The sequence below is a fragment of the Bombina bombina genome, chromosome 4, assembly GCF_027579735.1.
Source record: "Bombina bombina isolate aBomBom1 chromosome 4, aBomBom1.pri, whole genome shotgun sequence".
In the NCBI taxonomy this organism is placed as follows: Eukaryota; Metazoa; Chordata; class Amphibia; order Anura; family Bombinatoridae; genus Bombina; species Bombina bombina.
The window spans coordinates 824,582,703-824,606,828 of NC_069502.1; the positions used below are offsets into that span (position 1 = coordinate 824,582,703).

The following is a 24,126-nucleotide window of genomic DNA, read 5'->3' on the forward strand; positions in this document are numbered from 1 at the left end:
CTGCCCGCTGTCCCCTGATCTGAAGTTTACCTCTCCTCAGATGGCCGAGAAACAGCAATATGATCTTAACTACGCCGGCTAAAATCATAGTAAAAACTCAGGTAGATTCTTCTTCAAATTCTACCAGAGAAGGAATAACACACTCCGGTGCTATTATAAAATAACAAACTTTTGATTGAAGGTATAAAACTAAATATAATCACCATAGTCCTCTCACACATCCTATCTAGTCGTTGGGTGCAAGAGAATGACTGGTAATGGCAGTTAGGGGAGGAGCTATATAGCAGCTCTGCTGGGTGAATCCTCTTGCACTTCCTGTTGGGGAGGAGTTAATATCCCATAAGTAATGGATGATCCGTGGACTGGATACACTTAACAAGAGAAATTATCTATTTCCTTATATGACAGTTTCAGGAATGGGAAAAAATGCAAATAGCATAGGCCTCTGATAGAGAAAAAAGCAAGAGGCAAACATCAATGGGGTATGAAAATAATGAAAAAGTTTGGCGCCAAGTATGACGCACAACGTAACATAAACTTTTTTGGCGCCAAAAATAACCGGAAATGACACACTCGCGTCACTAATGACGCAACCGTATGAAAGGTTTCGGCGTCAAGTATGACGCCGGAAATTACGAAGTTGCGTCATAGACGTATTTTTCCGTGCCAAAAATATTTTCGCACAAAAAATGACGCAATAAAGTTTAGCATTTGACGCACCCTCGGGCCTAATGCCGCCCGCAATTTGCAAGAAGTAGTCAATTGAAAAAAAGACTAAACCCCAGGTAAGAAAAAAATTTCTTTAAAAGATGTTTATATTTCCCAAATATGAAACTGACAGTCTGCAGAAGGAAATACATGAACCTGACTCATGGCAAATATAAGTACAATACATATATTTAGAACTTTATATAAATGCATAAAGTGCCAAACCATAGCTGAGGTGTCTTAAGTAATAAAAAACATACTTACCAAAAGACACCCATCCACATATAGCAGATAGCCAAACCAGTACTGAAACAGTTATCAGTAGAGGTAATGGTAAATTGAGAGTATATCGTCGATCTGAAAAGGGAGGTAGGAGATGAATCTCTACGACCGATAACAGAGAACCTATGAAATAGACCCCCGTTAGGGAAATCATCGTATTCAATAAGTGATACTCCCTTCACGCCCCTCTGACATTCGCTGTACTCAGAGGAATCGGGCTTCAACAATGCTGAGAAGCGCATATCAACGTAGAAATCTAGCACAAACTTACTTCACCACCTCCATAGGAGGCAAAGTTTGTAAAACTGAATTGTGGGTGTGGTGAGGGGTGTATTTATAGGCATTTTGAGGTTTGGAAAACTTTGCCCCTCCTGGTAGGATTGTATATCCCACACGTCACTAGCTCATGGACTCTTGCCAATTACATGAAAGAAAGGGTTAATATGCAAATAAAAGGACCACTTAATACAGTACAATTACATAATTAACAAATGCATAATAAAAAGACAATGCAATAACACTTACTCTTAATTTCAAATGTATTTTTTCTCTTTTTCCGCTCCCTGTATCATGTGACAGACATCAGCAAATCACAGACTAGTATATTTATACCCTGTGAGGTTGTGCACATGTTCAATAAGAGCTTGTTCCCCAGAAATTGTGTATATAAAAAGAATGCAAAATTTGATACAGTTGGAAGTAAATTGGAAAGTTCTTTCTGAATCATAAAAGTTTATTTTGACTAGTGTTCCTTGAATCAGTTTTATATTTTTTTAGAATGTTGCATTTATGCCATATATTCTTTACTTGTAATGAAGACCAGAATATCATTTTATATAAAAAGTAATATATAATATGTAAAATCAACTTTATTAGTGAACATGCACATCAGACATGTACACTCACCTGTGTCCTATTTCCAGCACACACATCTCACATGTACACTAACCTCTGCCCTGAAACCCTCCCATGTGGCACACATACACTATCTGTGCCCTGTTTCCCCACAGACATGACACACAAACACTCACTTTGTCCTACATCCCTCTCAAGTGTCACACATTTAAACTGCTTTCCTTAGGTATGTCATATACGTACGCTCACCTATCCCCTCCTTTCCACAGACATGTCACACACGCACACTCACCTGTGCCCTACTTTACAAAGGGAAGACACATGTACACTCACCTGTGCCCTGTTTTCCACAGACATGTCACACACTTACACTAACCTGTTCCCTGTGTCCCTCTCACGTGTCACCAATATACACTCACCTATGCCCTGCATCCCTTAGACATATCACACACTTACACTAACCTATTCCCTGTGTCCCTCTCACGTGTCACCAATATACACTCACCTATGCCCTGCATCCCTTAGACATATCACACACATACAATCACATGTGCCCTGCTTCCCACAGACATGCCACACACATACACTCTCACGTGCTTTGCTTTCCTCAGACATGTCACACATACACTCACCTGTGCCCTACTTCCCAGACATAGCACACACATACCTGTACCCTGCATCCCACAGATATGTCAAACACGTACACTCACCTACACCCTGCGTCCCTTAGACATCTCACACTCACCCACTCACCTGCACTTATATTGCCACAAATTTCCTGCTCTGATGGTTCAACATTTCTTAGCAACTGATCCTCTGTTTGTTCCATGTTACATGAAATCTTAGCATCGTTTTCATCTGGGGAAAAAAAAGAATAAATAATCACTCTTTAGTCTCTTCTGTAGGTTTAAATGGACATTGTGCAGTAATTGTGCTCCATTTTAATATGCTCCCTATGATCTGCATTAGACACTGAAGTATAACAAATTGTGAATAAACAACTACTTTATCTTTATTTTGTCATTTAAATGAGTTGATTTTGTCTGTTGAAATCACCACCTATACTGAAAATATGAATACTTTGGTATTCTCTATGTAAACAAGAGTCAGCAAGCAGCAATAAAGTTCCCAGTAGGGTATGGAAGAGATATGCAACAATAACATAATTTATGCTTACCTGATAAATTTATTTCTCTTGTAGTGTATCCAGTCCACGGATCATCCATTACTTATGGAATATATTCTCCTTCCCAACAAGAAGTTGCAAGAGTCCACCCACAGCAAAGCTGCTATATAGCTCCTCCCCTAACTGCCATATTCAGTCATTCGACCGAAAACATGCAGAGAAAGGAAACCATAGGGTGCAGTGGTGACTGTAGATCAAATGAAAAAAATTACCTGCCTTAAATTGACAGGGCGGGCCGTGGACTGGATACACTACAAGATAAATAAATTTATCAGGTAAGCATAAATTATGTTTTCTCTTGTTAAGTGTATCCAGTCCACGGATCATCCATTACTTATGGAATACCAATACCAAAGCTAAAGTACACGGATGATGGGAGGGACAAGGCAGGTACTTAAACGGAAGTTACCACTGCCTGTAAAAAAAAAACCTTTCTCCCAAATATAGCCTCCGAAGAAGCAAGGTATCAAATTTGTTAAATTTGAAAAAGTATGAAGCGCAGACCAAGACTCCGTCTTGTAAATCTGTTCAACAAAAGCCACATTTAAAAAAGGCCCAAGTGAAAACCACAGCTCTAGTAGAATGAGCTGTAATCCCTTCAGGAGGCTGCTGACCAGCAGTCTCATAAGCTAAATGAATTATGCTTTTTAACCAAAAAGACAGAGAGGCTGCTGAAGTCTTTTGACCTCTCCTCTGTCCAGAATAGACAACAAACAAGGTGAACGTTTGATGAAAACTGTAGTAGCTTGTAAGTAAAACTTTAAAGCACAAACCACGTCCAATATTGTGTAATAGACGTTCCTTCTTTGAGGAAGGATTAGGATACAAGCATGGAACAACTATCTCTTGAGTGATGTTCTTGTTAGATACCACCTTAGGAAAAAACCCAGGTTGGTACGCAGGACTACCTTATCCGTACGAAGGACCAGATAAGGAGAATCACATTGTAACACAGATAACTTGGAGACTCTACGAGTCGAGGAAATAGCTACCCAAAAAGAACTTTCCAAGATAAAGATTGATATCTATGGAACAAAAAAGGTTCAAACGGAACTTCCTGAAGAACCTTAAGAACCAGGTTTAAGCTCCATGGCGGAGCAACAGGTTTAAACACAGGCTTGGATCTAACCAAAGCCTGACCAAATGCCTGAACGTCTAGAAAACCTGCCAGACGCTTGTGCAAAGAAATAGACAGAGTAAAAATCTGTCCCTTTTAAGGAATTAGCTGACAACCCTTTTCTCAAAAACATCTTGGAGAAAAGATAATAACCTGGGAATCCAGACTTTACTCCATGAGTAACCCTTGGATTCATAAAAATCAGATATTTACACCATATCTATGTTCAATTTTCCTAGAGACAGGCTTTCATGTCTGTATTAAGGTATCAATGACTGACTCGGAGAAGCCATGCTTTGATAACATCAAGCGTTCAGTCTCCAGGCAGTCCAACTCAGATTGATTCTATTTAGATGGTTGAAAGGACCCTGAGGTAGAGGGACCTGTCTCAGAAGCAGAGACCGTGATGGAAAGGATGACATGTCCACCAGATCTGCATACCAGGTCCTGCGTGGCTACGCAGGCGCTGTCAAAAACACCAAAGCCCTCTCCTGCTTGGTCTTGACCTCCGGAGGAAATCCCACTCCCCCGGAAGAAAAGTCTGACGACTTAGAAAATCCACCTCCCAGTTCTCAACACCTGGGATATGGATAGCTGATAGACAAGAGTGAGTCTCTGTCCAGTGAATTATTGTAAGACTTCTAACATCGCTAGGGAACTTCTGTTCCCCCTTGATGGCTGATGTAAGCCACAGTCGTGTATATTGTCCGACTGAGAATGATGTACCTCAGAGTTGCTAACTGAGGCCAAGTCTGAAGAGCATGGAATATCACTCCCAATTCCAGAATATTTATTAGAAGGAGGGTCTCCTCCTAAGTCCCCTATCCCTGAGCCTTCAGGGAGTTCCAGACTTCATCCCAACCTAAAAGGCTGGCATCTATTGTAACAATTGTCCCATCTGACCTGCGGGAGGTTATACCCTTGGACAGATGGACCCGACATAGTCACCAGAGAAGAGAATCTCTGGTCTCTTGGTCCAGGTTTAACAGGGGGACAAATCTGTGTAATCCCCGTTCCTCTGACTGAGCATGCATAGTTGCAGCGGTCTGAAATGTAGACGTGCAAACGGTACTATGTCCCTTGCCGCTACCATTAAGCCGATTTCATTCATGTACTGAGCCACCGAAGGACGCGGATGGAATGAAAAAACACGGCAGAAATTTAGAAACTTTGACAACCTGGACTCCGTCAGGTAAATTTTCATTTCTACAGAATCTATCAGAGTCCCTAGGAGGGAAACCCTTGAGATTGGGGATAGAGAACTCTTTCCTTGTTCACTTTCCACCCATGTGATCTCAGAAATGCCAGTACTACGTCCGTATGAGACTTGGCAATTTGGATGTTTGACGCCTGTATCAGGATGTCGTCTAAATAAGGGGCCACTTCTATGCCCCGCGGCCTAAGGACCGCCAAAGCGACCCCAGAACCTCCATAAATATTATTGGGGCTGTAGATATCCCAAAGGAAAGATCTACAAACTGGTAATGCCTGTCTAGAAAGGCAAACCTGTTGAATAAACATTTTTTATCCATTGGATCTAAAAAGCACAACTGTCCTCGCCAGAGGTAGTGGTATGCTTAGCTAGAGTAGAAACTCTTCTCTCCACCTTAGGAACTGTCTGCCAGAAGTCCCGTGTGGTGGTAACTATTAGAAAACATTCTTCTAAAAAAAAATAGGAGGGGAAGAGAACAGCACACCTGGTCTATCCCATTCCTTATTAAAAAATTTGTAGTAAACCTCTTTAGGTATTGGAAAAACATCAGTGCACACCGGCACTGCATATTATTTATCCAGTCTACACAATTTCTCTGGCCCTGCGATTGTACACATTCATTCAGAGCAGCCAAAGCCTCCCTGAGCAACAAGTGGAGGTTCTCAAGCATAAATTTTAAATGTAGAAATATCAGAATCAGGTTAATCATCTTCCCTGAGTCAAAAAAAAAAAAAAAAATCACCCACAGACTAAGCATATTGTGAGGTAGTATCATACATGGTTCTTAAAGCGTCTGTATGCTCTGTATCTACCCCCAGAGCTATCTGCTTTCCTTTAATTTCAGGTAGTCTGACTAATACTGCTGCCAGAGTATTATTCACCACCTTTGTCATGTCTTGTAAAATAAACGCTATGGGCGCCCTTGATGTACTTGGCGCCATTTGAGCGTGAGTCCCTGAAGCGGGAGTCGAAGGGTCTGACACGTGGGGAGAGTTAGTCGGCATAACTTTCCCCTCGACAGAGTCCCCTGGTAAAATAAACGCTATGGGTGCCCTTGATGTACTTGGCGCCATTTGAGCGTGAGTCCCTAAAGCGGGAGTCAAAAGGTCTGACACGTGGGGAGAGTTAGTCGGCATAACTACCCCCACGACAGAATCCTCTGGTGATAATGTTTTTAAAAACAAAAAATGATCTTTATTGTTTAACATGAAATCAGTACATCTGGTACACATTCTAAGATGGGGTTCCACCATGGCTTTAAAACATAATGAACACAGAGCTTCCTCTATGTCAGACATGTTAGAACAGACTAATAATGAGACTAGTAAGCTTGGAAAACACTTTAAATCAAGTTAACAAGCAAATATATAAAACGTTACTGTGCCTTTAAGAGAAACAAATTTTGTCAAAATTTGAAAAACAGTGAAAAAAGGCAGTAAAACAAACGACATTTTTACAGTACATGTAATAAGGTAACAGAGCATTGCACCCACTTGCAAATGGATGATTAACCCCTTAATGCAAAAAAACAGATAAAAAAAAACGACATAGACGTTTTTAAAAACAGACACAACAAAACTGCCACAGCAGAGCTGTGGATTACCTTCCCTATAAACGATTTTGGAAGTCTTTTTAGCCCTTTAGAAATGTCCTGTAGTATTCATGGGACTGCTGAGGGAATCTAGATGATTCATTTTGTAATTTTAACTGCGCAAAAAAGCGCTAAATTAGGCCCCTCCCACTCATATTACAACAGTGGGAAGCTTCAGTTAACTGTTTCTATGCAAAATTTAAGCCAGCCATGTGGAAAAAACTTAGGCCCCAATAAGTTTTATCACCAAACATATGTTAAAAAACGATTAAACATGCCAGTAAACGTTTTAAAACACATTTTTACAAGAGTATGTATCTCTATTAATAAGCCTGATACCAGTCGCTTTTACTGCATTTAAGGCTATACCAACATTACAGTGTTATCACCAATGTTCGTTAAAAAACGATTAAACATGCCAGTAAACGTTTTAAAACACATTTTTATAAGAGCATGTATCTCTATTAACAAGCCTGATACCAGTCGCTATCGCTGCATTTAAGGCTTTACTTACATTACTTCGGTATCAGCAGTATTTTCTTAGTCAATTCCATTCCTAGAAAAATATTTTACTGCACATACCTTATCTGCAGGAAAACATGCACGCCATTCCCCCTCTGAAGTACCTCACTCCTCAGAATGTGTGAGAACAGCAAAAGGATCTTAGTTACGTCTGCTAAGATCATAGAAAAACGCAGGCAGATTCTTCTTCCAAATACTGCCTGAGATAAACAGCACACTCCGGTGCCATTTAAAAATAACAAACTTTTGATTGAAGAATAAACTAAGTATAAAGCACCACAGACTCTCACGACCTCCTATCTATGTTGAGGCTTGCAAGAGAATGACTGAATATGGCAGTTAGGGGAGGAGCTATATAGCAGCTTTGCTGTGGGTGGACTCTTGCAACTTCCTGTTGGGAAGGAGAATATATTCCATAAGTAATGGATGATCCGTGGACTGGATACACTTAACAAGAGAAAATGGCCTTTTCAATTGCAGTCTCTCCTGGCCATTGAGTAAAGACAGATAGATAAGTAAGCATTATTGTATAGAGAGAAAGATAAGATTATAAGGGTCTGCTATTTCTGCAGGCTCAGTCCATTTATATAGGTTTACTCTTGAGAAAAATAGTTTGAGGATTTAATCAGCAAAAATAGCTATTTCATATATATAAAAAAACTAAATGAACATGTTTCCATACACTTTAAACTCAGCTGCCACTATAATATGTAATTGGGAACACATTAAAGTGATGCCAAATGTAGTGTATACAGCATTCACATTTTAGATTGCACATATCCTAAACAGCATAATCGCATATTATTTATTTTTAATGTTGCGTTTTATTATTGTAATATTCATAAATTTTGTACAGTAAATGACGTTCACTGAGGGTTGTACCTATCTAACGTCACAGGAAGGGCGGATGTTATCCCAAAGAATTAGACTTCCGCCTGCTATCGATGCACGCTCCCATATCACCTTACTGTGCGCATGCTCAATATTTCACACAGATTTACAGTATCTCACAAAAGTGAGTACACCCCTCACATTTTTGTAAATATTTTATTATATCTTTTCATGTGACAACACTGAAGAAATGACACTGCTACAATGTAAAGTAGTGAGTGTACAGCCTGTATAACAGTGTAAATTTGGTGTCCCCTCAAAATAACTCAACACACAGACATTAATGTCTAAAACGTTGGCAACAAAAGTGAGTACACCCCTAAGTGGAAATGTCCAAATTGGACCCAAAGTGCCAATATTTTGTGTGGCCATCATTATTTTCTAGCACTGCCTTAACCCTCTTGGGCATGGAGTTCACCAGAGCTTCACAAGTTGCCACTGGAGTCATCTTCCACTCCTCCATGACGACATCACAGAGCTGGTGGATGTTAGAGACCTTGCACTCCCCCACCTTCCCTTTGAGGATGCCCCACAGATGCTCAATAGGGTTTAGGTCTGGAGAAATGCTTAGCCAGTCCATCACATTTACCCTCAGATTCTTTACAAGGCAGTGGTTGTCTTGGAGGTGTATTTGGGGTTGTTATGTTGGACTACTGCCCTGTGGCCCAGTCTCTGAAGGGAGTATGTCACAGTACACGTTGGCATTCATGGTTCCCTCAATGAACTGTAGCTCCCCAGTGCTGGCAGCACTCATGCAGGCCCAGACCATGACACTCCCACCACCATGCTTGACTGTAGGCAAGACACACTTGTCTTTGTACTCCTCACCTGGTTGCCACGACACACGCTTGACACCATCTGAACCAAATAAGTTTATCTTGGTCTCCTCGGACCACAGGACATGGTTCCAGTAATCCATGTCCTTAGTCTGCTTGTCTTCAGCAAACTGTTTGGGGGCTATCTTGTGCATCATCTTTAGAAGAGGCTTCCTTCTGGTATAACAGCCATGCAGACCAATTTGATGCAGTGTGCGGTATATGGTCTGAGCACTGACAGGCTGACCCCCCACCCTTTCAACCTCTGCAGCAATGCTGGCAGCACTCATACGTCTATTTCCCAAAGACAACCTCTGGATATGATGCCGAGCACGTGCACTCAACTTCTTTGGTCGACCATGGCGAGGCCTTTTCTCAGTGGAACCTGTTCTGTAAAACTGCTGTATGGTCTTGCCCACAGTGTTGCATCTCAGTTTCAGGGTCTTGGCAATTTTCTTATAGTCTAGGCCATATTTATGTAGAGCAACAATTCTTTTTTTCAGATCCTCAGAGAGTTCTTTGCCATAATGTGCCATGTTGAACTTTCAGTGACCAGTATGAGAGAGTGTGAGAATGATAACACCAAATTTAACACACCTGCTCCCCATTCACACCTGAGACCTTGTAACACTAACGGGTCACATGACACCGGGGAGGGAAAATGGCCAATTGGGCCAAATTTGGACATTTTCACTTAGGGGTGTACTCACTTTTGTTGCCAATGATTTAGACATTAATGGCTGTGTTTTTAGTTATTTTGAGAGGACAGCAAATTTACACTGTTATACAGGCTGTACACTCACTACTTTACATTGTAGCAAAGTGTAATTTCTTCAGTGTTGTCACATAAAACGATATAATAAAATATTTACAAAAATGTGAGGGGTGTGCTCACATTTGTGAGATACTATATGTAAACAGTGAATTACGAGATTCACGGTTTACATCGTCTTGTAAAGTTCCCCTACGAATGTAACGAGCATTTAATTGTGTAAAATGTATAAAAGTTTTATAGTAATATAAAATAAAAGATCATCATATTACTATACTATTACTATACTGTAAATTCACATTTTTATATCAAGTAGTACCAAGTTGGGCTAATATGATTATTAAAATTAGCTAATTGCCAAAAAAATCTGCCCCCAGTTCAAAACGGAAGGTTTTCAATACTTTCACATTCTTCCCCTCTGATCCGCAGAGTAGCGCAATGAGAAGAAGCTGCTGGCAGCAATCCAAATAAACACTGAACCATCACAAAAACTAAAATTCAGTGTTTACAATGTAGCAATCCTGAAACTGCCCATGGAAGTAATGTACATGTCTGTGGGGATCGTGAATGCACATAATGACGACGGGTATTTTAGAATGATGGTGCAACACAAACTTTTGTGCATGCGCATTGATGCTGAAAACTAAGGCAATTATAAAAAGTCTGTCAACTGACTGCAATAGGACAATAGCGATGCGGTCAGAGGAAAACAAATAAAGTATGGAGCGGGGATGGTGTTTAAGCGGCAGGGAATACTATATTTGGAGACTTATAGTTAGAAATTGAAGGTATTTTAAAAAATGGCAATAGTGATTTTTATGCAGTTACTTTCAGATGGCACTTAGTTAAATGATAGAGTTTACCATCACTTTAATGTGAAACCAATTTTACAGTACATGGTTCCTTCAATACTGGTAAAACCAAAAAGGATATTAATTCTTGCCAATTTTCCAAAATAACATAAAAATCCCACAGTTAATTTAAAGGGACAGTTCACCCAAAAAGTAATCAATTTTCGAAACATAATAGCAGGAAATTAAGTTTGGTAGTGCTGAATTTTCTGTGTAAATCGTTTTCTGAATTTACCATTTTTTTTTAATGTCCGTTTACAAAGTACACTACCTAAGCCCCTTAGAATATGTTCTTGACGTGCGGCCAGTCTGTTATTACTCCCTTTAGCGCATTGCTCATGCGCCGCCCCTCAATCTTGTTATTCCCTCTTATGTCAGAGCTATTGTAACAAGCTCACTTAGCACAGACAGATGAAGCATGATTTATGTTAATCTAAGTTTGGAGCGGTGCTAAAAAGGTTTATCCGATGAGCTGTGCCTGATGACCTGTGCGCACGTTATATTTATCAATCTGCAATGCTCTGAGAAGGGGGGGGGCAATAGTGGGGGAATGGATGACAACTTTGTACTGCTGTTAAACCTGCTGAAAAATAGTGGCTGCATTGTACATCCTGCAAAGTATGCTGTGTAACAGTGATCATAAATCCCCTTTACAACCTTGAAAAATTCTTATGCGTAATAAAAATAAGAACATTGACTGCACACATTCATGAGACTGGGACAGGCTGTGTAATAATATCGCTAGACTAGGAGAGAAATCACTGCAGTTAAAATTCTCACAGCCTGCTTGACACCAGAAACATTATCCACAAGACTAGCTAGTAAGCATATGATGGCTAAGGTACTTGCTACAAAACAAATTCTCACAGCCTGCTTGACAGCAGAAACATGATACACAAGACTAGGTAGTGAGCATATGATGGCTAAGGTACTTGCTACAAAACAAATTCTCACAGCCTGCTTGACAGCAGAAACATGATACACACGACTAGGTAGTGAGCATATGATGGCTAAGGTACTTGCTACAAAACAAATTCTCACAGCCTGCTTGACAGCAGAAACATGATACACACGACTAGGTAGTGAGCATATGATGGCTAAGGTACTTGCTACAAAACAGAGATTCTCACAGCCTGCTTGACAGCAGAAACATGATACACAAGACTAGGTAGTGAGCATATGATGGCTAAGGTACTTGCTACAAAACAAATTCTCACAGCCTGCTTGACAGCAGAAACATGATACACACGACTAGGTAGTGAGCATATGATGGCTAAGGTAATTGCTACAAAACAGAGATTCTCACAGCCTGCTTGACCGCAGAAACATGATACACAAGACTAGGTAGTGAGCATATGATGGCTAAGGTACTTGCTACAAAACAGATTCTCACAGCCTGCTTGACAGCAGAAACATGATACACAAGACTAGGTAGTGAGCATATGATGGCTAAGGTACTTGCTACAAAACAGATTCTCATAGCCTGCTTGATACCAGAAACCTGATACACAAGACTAGGTAGTGAGCATATGATGGCTAAGGTACTTGCTACATAACAAATTCTCACAGCCTGCTTGACAGCAGAAACATGATACACAAGACTAGGTAGTGAGCATATGATGGCTAAGGTACTTGCTACATAACAAATTCTCACAGCCTGCTTGTCACCAGAAACATGATACACAAGACTAGGTAGTGAGCATATGATGGCTAAGGTACTTGCTACAAAACAAATTCTCACAGCCTGCTTGACACCAGAAACATGATACACAAGACTAGGTAGTGAGCATATGATGGCTAAGGTACTTGCTACAAAACAGAAATTCTCACAGCCTGCTTGACAGCAGAAACATGATACACAAGACTAGGTAGTGAGCATATGATGGCTAAGGTACTTGCTACAAAACAAATTCTCACAGCCTGCTTGACAACAGAAACATGATACACAAGACTAGGTAGTGAGTATATGATGGCTAAGGTAATTGCTACAAAACAAATTCTCACAGCCTGCTTGACAGCAGAAACATGATACACAAGACTAGGTAGTGAGCATATGATGGCTAAGGTACTTGCTACAAAACAAATTCTCACAGCCTGCTTGACAACAGAAACATGATACACAAGACTAGGTAGTGAGCATATGATGGCTAAGGTACTTGCTACAAAACAAATTCTCACAGCCTGCTTGACAGCAGAAACATGATACACAAGATTAGGTAGTGAGCATATGATGGCTAAGGTACTTGCTACAAAACAAATTCTCACAGCCTGCTTGACACCAGAAACATGATACACAACACTAGGTAGTGAGCATATGATGGCTAAGGTACTTGCTACAAAACAGATTCTCACAGCCTGCTTGACAACAGAAACATGATACACAAGACTAGGTAGTGAGTATATGATGGCTAAGGTAATTGCTACAAAACAAATTCTCACAGCCTGCTTGACAGCAGAAACATGATACACAAGACTAGGTAGTGAGCATATGATGGCTAAGGTATTTGCTATAAAACAGAAATAAGACACTCCCCCCCTCCCCCTTCCTCTGCATATGAAAAGACCCTTTACACAAACAGGAGCAAGCTGGAGTAGGTAGCTGACGGTATTCTCATAAAACTTTGAAGCTTGGTTAGGAGTCTGAAAATCAGAGCAATGATATTTAAAAATGAGCAAAACTATACATTAAAAAAAAAAAAAAAAAAAAAGTTATGGGCTATAGAAATAGATCATCTACAAAACATTTATGCAAAGAAAAAATGAGTGTATACTGTCCCTTTAATAAAGGTCTGATTACTGCTAAGTAACTTTCTCTCTCCTGAGTGAACTGGTCCTTAAAAAAGGCTAAGAGCTCTTACACCACAGCAGAGGGTCAAGTTTGTTTAACCCCTTAGTGACCAGACCATTTTTCAATTTTCTTACCGTTAAGGACCAGGGCTATTTTTACATTTCTGCGGTGTTTGTGTTTAGCTCATTTACTGTACCCACACATTATATACAGTTTTTCTCTCCATTAAATGGACTTTCTAAAGATACCATTATTTTCATATCATATAATTTACTGTTAAAAAATTATAAAATATGATGAAAAAAATTGAAAAAAAACCACAAAAAAACCCCACACACTTTTTCTAACTGACCCCCAAAATCTGTTACACATCTACAACCCCCAAAAAACACCCATGCTAAACAGCTTCCAAATTTCGTCCTGAGTTTAGAAATACCCAATGTTTACATGTTCTTTGCATTTCTTTCAAGTTATAGGGCAATAAGTACAAGTAGCACTTTGCTATTTCCAAACCATTTCCCCCCAAAAATTTGTGATAGTTACATTGTAACACTGATATCTGTTAGGAATCCCTGTATATATTGATCTAGGCCCGTTTTGGTATATTTCATGCCACCATTTCACCGCAAAATGCGATCAAATAAAAAAAATCGTTCACTTTTTCATAAACTTTAGGTTCTCACTGAAATTAATTACAAACAGCTTGTGCAGTTATGGCAAAAATGGTTGTAAATGCTTCTCTGGGATCACCTTTGTTCAGCCTCCCACCTGACACATCGCACACCCTGATCCCTCCCTGACCCCTCTCAAACAGCTCTCTTCCCTCCCCTTCTCCCCAATTGTCACCCCCATCTTAAGTACTGGAGGAAAGTCTGCCAGTACTAAAATTATTATTATTATTATTGGTTATTTGTAGAGCACCAACAGATTCTGCAGCGTTATAAAATAAAAGGCTTTCTTTAATAAATATATATACTGCAGTGTAGGATCCCCTTTACCACCCAACCTCACTGATTCCCCCAAATAGCTCCCCCCCCCCCTCCTACCTATTTGCTGCCATCTTGGGTACTGGCAGCTGTCTGCCAGTAAACAGTTTGCTAAATTTTATGCTTTTTTCCCCTTAAAAAAATAATAAATAGAAAACCCATTTTTTTCTGTAGTGTAGCTGCCCCCCCCCTCAATACCCTCCCCCTCCCAGATCCCTTTCCCAACACTTAGCCCCCCTCTCCCTCCTACTCTTTCATTAAAAATTTTCCACAGTGTAGCAGTCCCAACCGCTCCCGTGCGCAGTCCTGCCCCTTATGCACGCTCCAGGACATCTCTTCATCGCAAAACGGAACACCTCCAGCAATAGGCCGCCCACCCTCCTCCCAGCTATCCTTCCCAAGTCACCAACGATCGGCACCATCGCAGGCCGATGCAGAGAGGACCACAGAGAAGCTCTCTCTGCATCAATTGCTTAAAAAAGGGTATTTCACAATGCCTCAATATCGAGGCATCGCTGCAATATCCTGATCACTTCCAGCGCTTGAAACCCCAAAGGACAAGCCAGGCACATCCTTGGTCATTAACGACCGTTTTTTGTAGGACATACCTGGTACGTCCTTGGTTGTTAAGTGGTTAATATACAACATGAGGCTTATTGCTTATGTGCACAAAGCATTCAGTTTTATTTTTTAGAATTTTATATTTTTACCAGATATTCTTTACTTGTAAGAAAGGCCAGAATATCACTATTTCTTTCATGTAATTGGCAAGAGTCCATGAGCTACTGACGTATGGGATATACAATCCTACCAGGAGGAGCAAAGTTTCCCAAACCTCAAAATGCCTATAAATACACCCCTCACCACACCCACAATTCAGTTTTACAAACTTTGCCTCCCTATGGAGGTGAAGTAAGTTTGTGCTTGATTTTCTTCTGTGATATGTGCTTCTCAGCATTTTGAAGCCTGATTCCTCTCAGAGTACAGAGTTTGTCAGAGGGATGTGAAGGGAATATCACCTATTGATTCTATGGTAAATCTTTTCATAGGTTCTCTGTTATCGGTCGTAGAGATTCATCTACCTCCCTTTTCAGATCGACGATATACTCTCATATTCCATTACCTCTACTGATACTTTTTCAGTACTGGTTTGGCTATCTGCTATATGTGTATGGGTGTCTTTCGGTAAGTATGTTTTCATTACTTAAGACACTCTCAGCTATAGTTTGGCATTTTATGTATTAATATAAAGTTTTAAATATATGTATTGTACTTATATTTGCCATGAACCAGGTTTATGTATATTTCCTTTTGCAGACTATCAGTTTCAAAATTGGAAAACATATTTAGGAAGTTATTTTTTCTTAACTGGGGTATAGTCTTTTCTTCAAATTGACTGCTTTTTCATTAATTTTCACAGGCAAAATTAGGCTCGCGAGGTCGCAAAATGCTTATTTATTGCGTCTTTCTTGGCGCGAAGGTACGGTCAGTGATACAAATTCGTCATTTCCGGCGTCTTAGTTGACAGCAGGTTTCCTTGGACAAGGTTGCTTCTGCCATGATGCGTCATTTCTGGATGTTGTTAGCGCCAAAAAATTATTTCATTTTGCGTTGTGCATCATACTTGGCGTCAAATAATGTAATTATTTAAACCCCACGTCCTATATGCCTCTTTTTATGCTCAGAGGGCTATGCTGTTTGCAGTTTGCATTTTTTTCCATTCCTGAAACTGCCATATAAGGAAATTGATAATTTTGCTTAATATGTTGTTTTTTTCTCTTACATTTGCAACAGATCTACCAAAGCCAAGTGCATTTTTTGTCAATTTGTGGAGATTATATTTCCAGCTGTGGTATGTAATAGTTGTCATGATAAGCTTTTACATGCAGAAAATGTGTCCATCAGTAATAGTACAATGCCTGTTGTTCCTTCAACATATAATGTACATAATATCCCTGTGATTATAAAAGATTTTATTGCTGATGCGATTCAGAAGGCTTTGTCTGCTATTGCGCCTTCTAATAAACGTAAAAGGTCTTTAAAAACTTCTCATAAAGTTGAAGAAATTTCAAATGACAGACAACATACTGAATTATCCTCCTCTGATGAGGATCTATCTGATTCAGAAGAACCTACCTCAGATATTGATACTGACAAATCTACTTATCTCTTTAAGATGGAGTATATTCGTTCCTTGTTAAAAGAGGTGTTGATTACTTTGGATATTGAGGAAACTAGTCCTCTTGATACTAAAACTAGTAAACGTTTAAAATCTGTTTATAAACCTCCTGTGGTTACTCCAGAGGTTTTCCAGTTACTGGTGCTATTTCTGATATGATTTCAAAGGATTGGGATAGCCCTGGTACTTCTTTTATTCCTTCTTCTAGGTTTAAAAAGTTGTATCCTTTGTCAGCAGTTAGATTGGAGTTTTGGGAAAAAATCCCCAAAGTTGATGGGGCTATTTCTACTCTTGCCAAACGTACTACTATTCCTATGGAAGATAGTACTTCTTTTAAGGACCCTTTAGATAGGAAACTTGAATCTTATCTAAGGAAAGCTTATTTTCTGGCTACATTCTTAGGCCTGCTATATCCATGGCTGATGTTGCAGCTGCATCAACTTTTTGGTTGGGAAGCTTAGCGCAACAGGAAACAAATCTTGATTTGTCTAGCATTGTTTGCTTGCTTCAACATGCTAATCATTTTATCTGTGATGCTATTTTTGATATCATCAAAATTGATGTTATATCTATGTCTAGCTATTTAAGCTAGAAGAGCCTTGTGCCTCAAATATTGGAATGCTGACATGGTATCCAAGTCTAGATTACTATCTCTTTCTTTCCAAGGTAACAATTTATTTGGTTCTCAGTTGGATTCAATTATTTCAACTGTGACTGGGGGGAAGGGAGTTTTTTGCCTCAGGATAAAAGATCTAAGGGTAAATCTAAAGCTTCTAATCGTTTTCGTTCTTTTCAACAGAATAAGGAACAGAAAGCTAATCCTTCCCCCAAAGAATCTGGTTCCAATTGGAAACCTTCTTCCAGTTGGAATAAATCCAAGCCTTTTAAGAAACCAAAGCCAGCCCCCAAGTCTGCATGAAGGTGCTCAGCTGGTGGGGGGCAGATTAAATTTTTTCCAAAACATTTGGGCAGATTCTGTCCAAAATCAATGGATTCAGAGTATTATCTCTCAAGGGTATCGGATAGGATTCAGAGTAAGACCTCCTGTGAGAAGATTTTTTCTCTCACACGTTCCAGGAAATCCAGTGAAGGCTCAGGCTTTTCTGAAGTTTGTTTCAGATCTAGAGCTTTAAAGGGGTAATCATACAAGTTCCATTTCAGGAACAGGGTCAGGGGTTTAATTCAAATCTATTCATTGTCCCAAAAAAAAGAAAATTCATTCAGGCCAGTTCTGGATCTAAAAATTTTGAGTCGTTTTGTAAGAGTGCCAACTTTCAAAATGGTGACTATAAGGACTATTCTGCCTTTTGTTCAGCAAGGTCATTATATGTCCACGATAGACTTACAGGATGCATATCTTCATATTCCGATTCATCCAGACCACTACCGGTTTCTGAGATTCTATTTTCTAGACAAGCATTACCAATTTGTCGCTCTTCTATTTGGCCTAGCTACAGCTCCAATAATTTTTTCAAAGGTTCTCGGTGCCCTACTCTCTGTAATCAGAGAACAGGGTATTGCGGTGTTTCCTTATTTGGACAATATCTTGGTACTAGCTCAGTCTTTACATTCTGCCGAAACTCTCACAAATCAACTAGTGTTGTTTCTTCATATGAGACCTCTTCAGCTTTGTATGCTGAAACAATGGTGCAGGGATTATACAAGGATATCACAAATAATATCCTTAAATCTCAATGTTCGACACTCTCTGACTTGGTGGTTATATCACCATCGTATAGTTCAAGGGGCCTCTTTTGTTCGTCCAACCTGGACTGTAATCACAACAGATGCAAGTCTTTCAGGTTGGGGAGCTGTCTGGGGATCTCTGACAGCACAAGGGGTTTGGAAATCTCAAGAGGCGAGGTTACCAATGAATTTTTTAGAACTCTGTGCTATTTTCAGGGATCTTTAGATTTGGCCTCTGTTGAAGAAAGAACCAGTCATTTGTTTTCAGACAGACAATACCACAACTGTGGCATATGTCAATCATCATTTATTGTTTCCCAGACTTCCCAGGCTTGGCAGTGGAGCTGTGTCTTATTGTTGGAGGTGAAAATGGGGCACTCCATCAATTCTAGGTAAGTCATGGTTTTAGAGATATCGCTCCAGGTGGGGAGTGTAGTTTGCTTCCTCAAACGGGCAATAGACAGCTTGACCGCCCCCAGGAAATAAATACTAATCAGGCTTCTGGATGTGGATTTATTTTTTTCAACGGAAAAAACTGAATTTATGCTTACCTGATAAATTACTTTCTCTTGTGATGTATCGAGTCCACGGATTCATCCTTTACTTGTGGGATATTTTCCTTCCCAACAGGAAGTGACAAAGAGAGCACACAGCAGAGCTGTCCATATAGCTCCCCCTCTAGCTCCACCCCCCAGTCATTCGACCGAAGGTTAGGAAGAAAAAGGAGAAACCATAGGGTGCAGTGGTGACTGTAGTTTAAACAAAAAAGCTACCTGACTTAATAGCCAGGGCGGGCCGTGGACTCGATACATCACAAGAGAAACAGAATTTATGTTTACCTGATAAATTACTTTCTCCAACGGTGTGTCCGGTCCACGGCGTCATCCTTACTTGTGGGATATTCTCTTCCCCAACAGGAAATGGCAAAGAGCCCAGCAAAGCTGGTCACATGATCCCTCCTAGGCTCCGCCTACCCCAGTCATTCGACCGACGTTAAGGAGGAATATTTGCATAGGAGAAACCATATGATACCGTGGTGACTGTAGTTAAAGAAAATAAAATATCAGACCTGATTAAAAAACCAGGGCGGGCCGTGGACCGGACACACCGTTGGAGAAAGTAATTTATCAGGTAAACATAAATTCTGTTTTCTCCAACATAGGTGTGTCCGGTCCACGGCGTCATCCTTACTTGTGGGAACCAATACCAAAGCTTTAGGACACGGATGAAGGGAGGGAGCAAATCAGGTCACCTAAATGGAAGGCACCACGGCTTGCAAAACCTTTCTCCCAAAAATAGCCTCAGAAGAAGCAAAAGTATCAAACTTGTAAAATTTGGTAAAAGTGTGCAGTGAAGACCAAGTCGCTGCCCTACATATCTGATCAACAGAAGCCTCGTTCTTGAAGGCCCATGTGGAAGCCACAGCCCTAGTGGAATGAGCTGTGATTCTTTCGGGAGGCTGCCGTCCGGCAGTCTCGTAAGCCAATCTGATGATGCTTTCAATCCAAAAAGAGAGAGAGGTAGAAGTTGCTTTTTGACCTCTCCTTTTACCGGAATAAACAACAAACAAGGAAGATGTTTGTCTAAAATCCTTTGTAGCATCTAAATAGAATTTTAGAGCGCGAACAACATCCAAATTGTGCAACAAACGTTCCTTCTTCGAAACTGGTTTCGGACACAGAGAAGGTACGATAATCTCCTGGTTAATGTTTTTGTTAGAAACAACTTTTGGAAGAAAACCAGGTTTAGTACGTAAAACCACCTTATCTGCATGGAACACCAGATAAGGAGGAGAACACTGCAGAGCAGATAATTCTGAAACTCTTCGAGCAGAAGAAATTGCAACCAAAAACAAAACTTTCCAAGATAATAACTTAATATCAACGGAATGTAAGGGTTCAAACGGAACCCCCTGAAGAACTGAAAGAACTAAGTTGAGACTCCAAGGAGGAGTCAAAGGTTTGTAAACAGGCTTGATTCTGACCAGAGCCTGAACAAAGGCTTGAACATCTGGCACAGCTGCCAGCTTTTTGTGAAGTAACACAGACAAGGCAGAAATCTGTCCCTTCAGGGAACTTGCAGATAATCCTTTTTCCAATCCTTCTTGAAGGAAGGATAGAATCTTAGGAATCTTAACCTTGTCCCAAGGGAATCCTTTAGATTCACACCAACAGATATATTTAAACACTAAAAAACTCTAAGCCATCTCCGTGGAGATGTTGCCTGTACAACGGCAAAGAGAATGACTGGGGTAGGCGGAGCCTAGGAGGGATCATGTGACCAGCTTTGCTGGGCTCTTTGCCATTTCCTGTTGGGGAAGAGAATATCCCACAAGTAAGGATGACGCCGTGGACCGGACACACCTATGTTGGAGAAAAGTAATTTATCAGGTAAGCATAAATTCTGTTTTCTCTTGTAAGATGTATTGAGTCCACGGATTCATCCTTTACTTGTGGGATACCAATACCAAAGCTTTAGAAGGGAGGGAACAAGACAGGTACCTTAAACAGAAGGCACCACTGCTTGTAAAACCTTTCTCCCAAAAATAGCCTTCGAAGAAGCAAAAGTATCGAATTTGTAAAATTTGGAAAAAGTATGCAGCGAAGACCAAGTCGCTGCCTTACAAATCTGTTCAACAGAAGCCTCATTTTTAAAAGCCCATGTGGAAGCCACTGCTCTGGTAGAATGAGCAGTAATTGTTTTGGGAGGCTGCTAGCCAGCAGTCTCATAGGCCAAACGGATGATGCTTTTCAGCCAAAAGGAAAGAGAGGTAGCAGTCGCCTTCTGACCTCTCCTCTTGCCAGAATAGATAACAAACAATGAAGGTGTTTGTCTGAAATCCTTAGTTGCTTGTAAATAGAACTTTAAAGCACGAACCACATCAAGATTGTGTAACAGACGTTCCTTCTTCGAAGAAGGATTAGGACACAGAGAAGGAACAACAATTTCCTGGTTAATATTCTTATTAGACACAACCTTAGGAAGAAAACCGGGTTTGGTACGCAAAACTACCTTATCTGCATGGAAAACCAGGTATGGTGAATTACACTGTAAAGCAGATAACTCTGAAACTCTTCGAGCAGAAGAGATAGCTACCAAAAACAAAACTTTCCAAGATAAAAGCTTAATATCTATGGAATGTAAAGGTTCAAACGGAACCCCTTGCAGAACTGAAAGAACTAAATTCAGACTCCATGGCGGAGCCACAGGTCTATAAACAGGCTTGATTCTGACTAAAGCCTGACTAAACGCTTGAACGTCTGGTACCTCTGCCAGACGTTTGTGTAAAAGAATAGACAAAGCAGATATCTGTCCTTTTAAGGAACTAGCTGATAATCCTTTCTCCAATCCTTCTTGGAGAAAGGACAATATCCTGGGAATCCTAATCTTACTCCATGAGTAACCCTTGGATTCACACCAAAAAAGATATTTTCGCCAAATCTTATGGTAGATTTTCCTGGTGACAGGCTTTCTAGCCTGAATCAGGGTATCAATAACCGACTCAGAGAAACCACGCTTAGATAGAATTAGGCGTTCAATCTCCAAGCAGTCAGACGCAGAGAAATTAGATTTGGATGCTTGAAAGGACCTTGTATTAGAAGGTCCTGCCTCATTGGTAGTGTCCATGGTGGGACAGATGACATGTCCACTAGGTCTGCATACCAGGTCCTGCGTGGCCATGCAGGCGCTATCAGAATCACCGAAGCCCTCTCCTGCTTGATTCTGGCAACCAGACGAGGGAGGAGAGGAAACGGTGGAAAAACATAGGCCAGATTGAAGGACCAAGGCGCTGCTAGAGCATCTATCAGCACCGCCTGGGGATCCCGGGACCTGGGCCCGTAAAGAGGAAGTTTTGGTGTTCTGACGGGACTCCATCAGCTCCAATTCTGGAGTGCCCCATAGCCGAGTCAGCTGGGCAAATACCTCCGGGTGGAGTACCCACTCCCCTGGGTGAAAAGTCTGACGACTTAGAAAATCCTCAAAACAAAGTGTGGAAAACAGCACCAACAGATATGTGGCTTGTGGGGCACGGAACCCAGGATCTGCCTTATCCTGCAAATACTCCAAGTAGCAAAAAAGATTTGTTCCAGCCACCAATAGTTAAAAAACCTTTATTTCTTCATATGGGGTCTTTAGACAAACATACAACGTTTCAGACCTGCTATAGGTCCTTAGTCATGTATACTGAACATACACTGATTCATCATTTAAATACTTTACACCTGGTCAATTGTTCACCTGTTGTCATGTGACTACTCATTATTGTATCACTGCCATCTTGTGGCCATCTAACATATATATTCCTATTGTAAAAAAGCATTCTGAATAGTCACATTGAAAAGGTTTAAGTATCAAACAATGTTAATAGATAAAATCATATGTACAAAATTAAAATAGAAGAAATATTACACACAATATGCAGATATGCCGATACTATTTACTTGTTATTTAAATGTTAATTTGGACTCTTTCATTTTAGAGTTGATTTGAAAAAATTGCTGCTGGAGATTATGTGGATTACTGTCAATTTGAACACTGTAGGCCTATTTTGAAAATAATTTTTTACTTTTCTCTTTAGTATTTTTATATGTAAAGATAATTTTTAAACATTTCCCTCCAATTTTACTCAGCCCATTAAAAGGGGTTATTAGAAAATTATTTTAAATTAAAGAAATGCAGGTATCATAATACTCAGCCCATTAGAAAGGGAAGATTTACCTATCTATAGAGATGTTTTAGGAAAGACAAATATTTAGTAAAACAGACTCCAATCGAATTCTTTATTCATACCTAAGGGTATGAATAAAGAATTCGATTGGAGTCTGTTTTACTAAATATTTGTCTTTCCTAAAACATCTCTATAGATAGGTAAATCTTCCCTTTCTAATGGGCTGAGTATTATGATACCTGCATTTCTTTAATTTAAAATAATTTTCTAATAACCCCTTTTAATGGGCTGAGTAAAATTGGAGGGAAATGTTTAAAAATTATCTTTACATATAAAAATACTAAAGAGAAAAGTAAAAAATTATTTTCAAAATAGGCCTACAGTGTTCAAATTGACAGTAATCCACATAATCTCCAGCAGCAATTTTTTCAAATCAACTCTAAAATGAAAGAGTCCAAATTAACATTTAAATAACAAGTAAATAGTATCTGCATATTGTGTGTAATATTTCTTCTATTTTAATTTTGTACATATGATTTTATCTATTAACATTGTTTGATACTTAAACCTTTTCAATGTGACTATTCAGAATGCTTTTTTACAATAGGAATATATATGTTAGATGGCCACAAGATGGCAGTGATACAATAATGAGTAGTCACATGACAACAGGTGAACAATTGACCAGGTGTAAAGTATTTAAATGATGAATCAGTGTATGTTCAGTATACATGACTAAGGACCTATAGCAGGTCTGAAACGTTGTATGTTTGTCTAAAGACCCCATATGAAGAAATAAAGATTTTTTAACTATTGGTGGCTGGAACAAATCTTTTTTGCGACTTAGAAAATCCGCCTCCCAGTTGTCTACTCCTGGGATGTGAATTGCTGAGAGATGGCAGGAGTGATCCTCCGCCCACCTGATTATTTTGGTTATTTCCGTCATTGCTAGGGAACTTGTTCCCCCTTGATGATTGACGTAAGCTACAGTCGTGATGTTGTCCGACTGAAATCT

The 24,126-nt window shown here is 39.9% G+C and overlaps 1 protein-coding gene across 1 annotated transcript in view; it reads right to left on the minus strand.

The window, feature by feature from the left end:
• LOC128657136 (oocyte zinc finger protein XlCOF7.1-like) overlaps nucleotides 1–24,126 on the minus strand; it is a 215,722-nt gene that overhangs the window by 25,428 nt on the left and 166,168 nt on the right. The window contains exon 11 of the mRNA XM_053711385.1: nucleotides 2,599–2,703. Within this exon, the coding sequence (XP_053567360.1) occupies nucleotides 2,599–2,703 (105 nt within the window). The remainder of the gene's footprint in view (nucleotides 1–2,598; nucleotides 2,704–24,126) is intronic.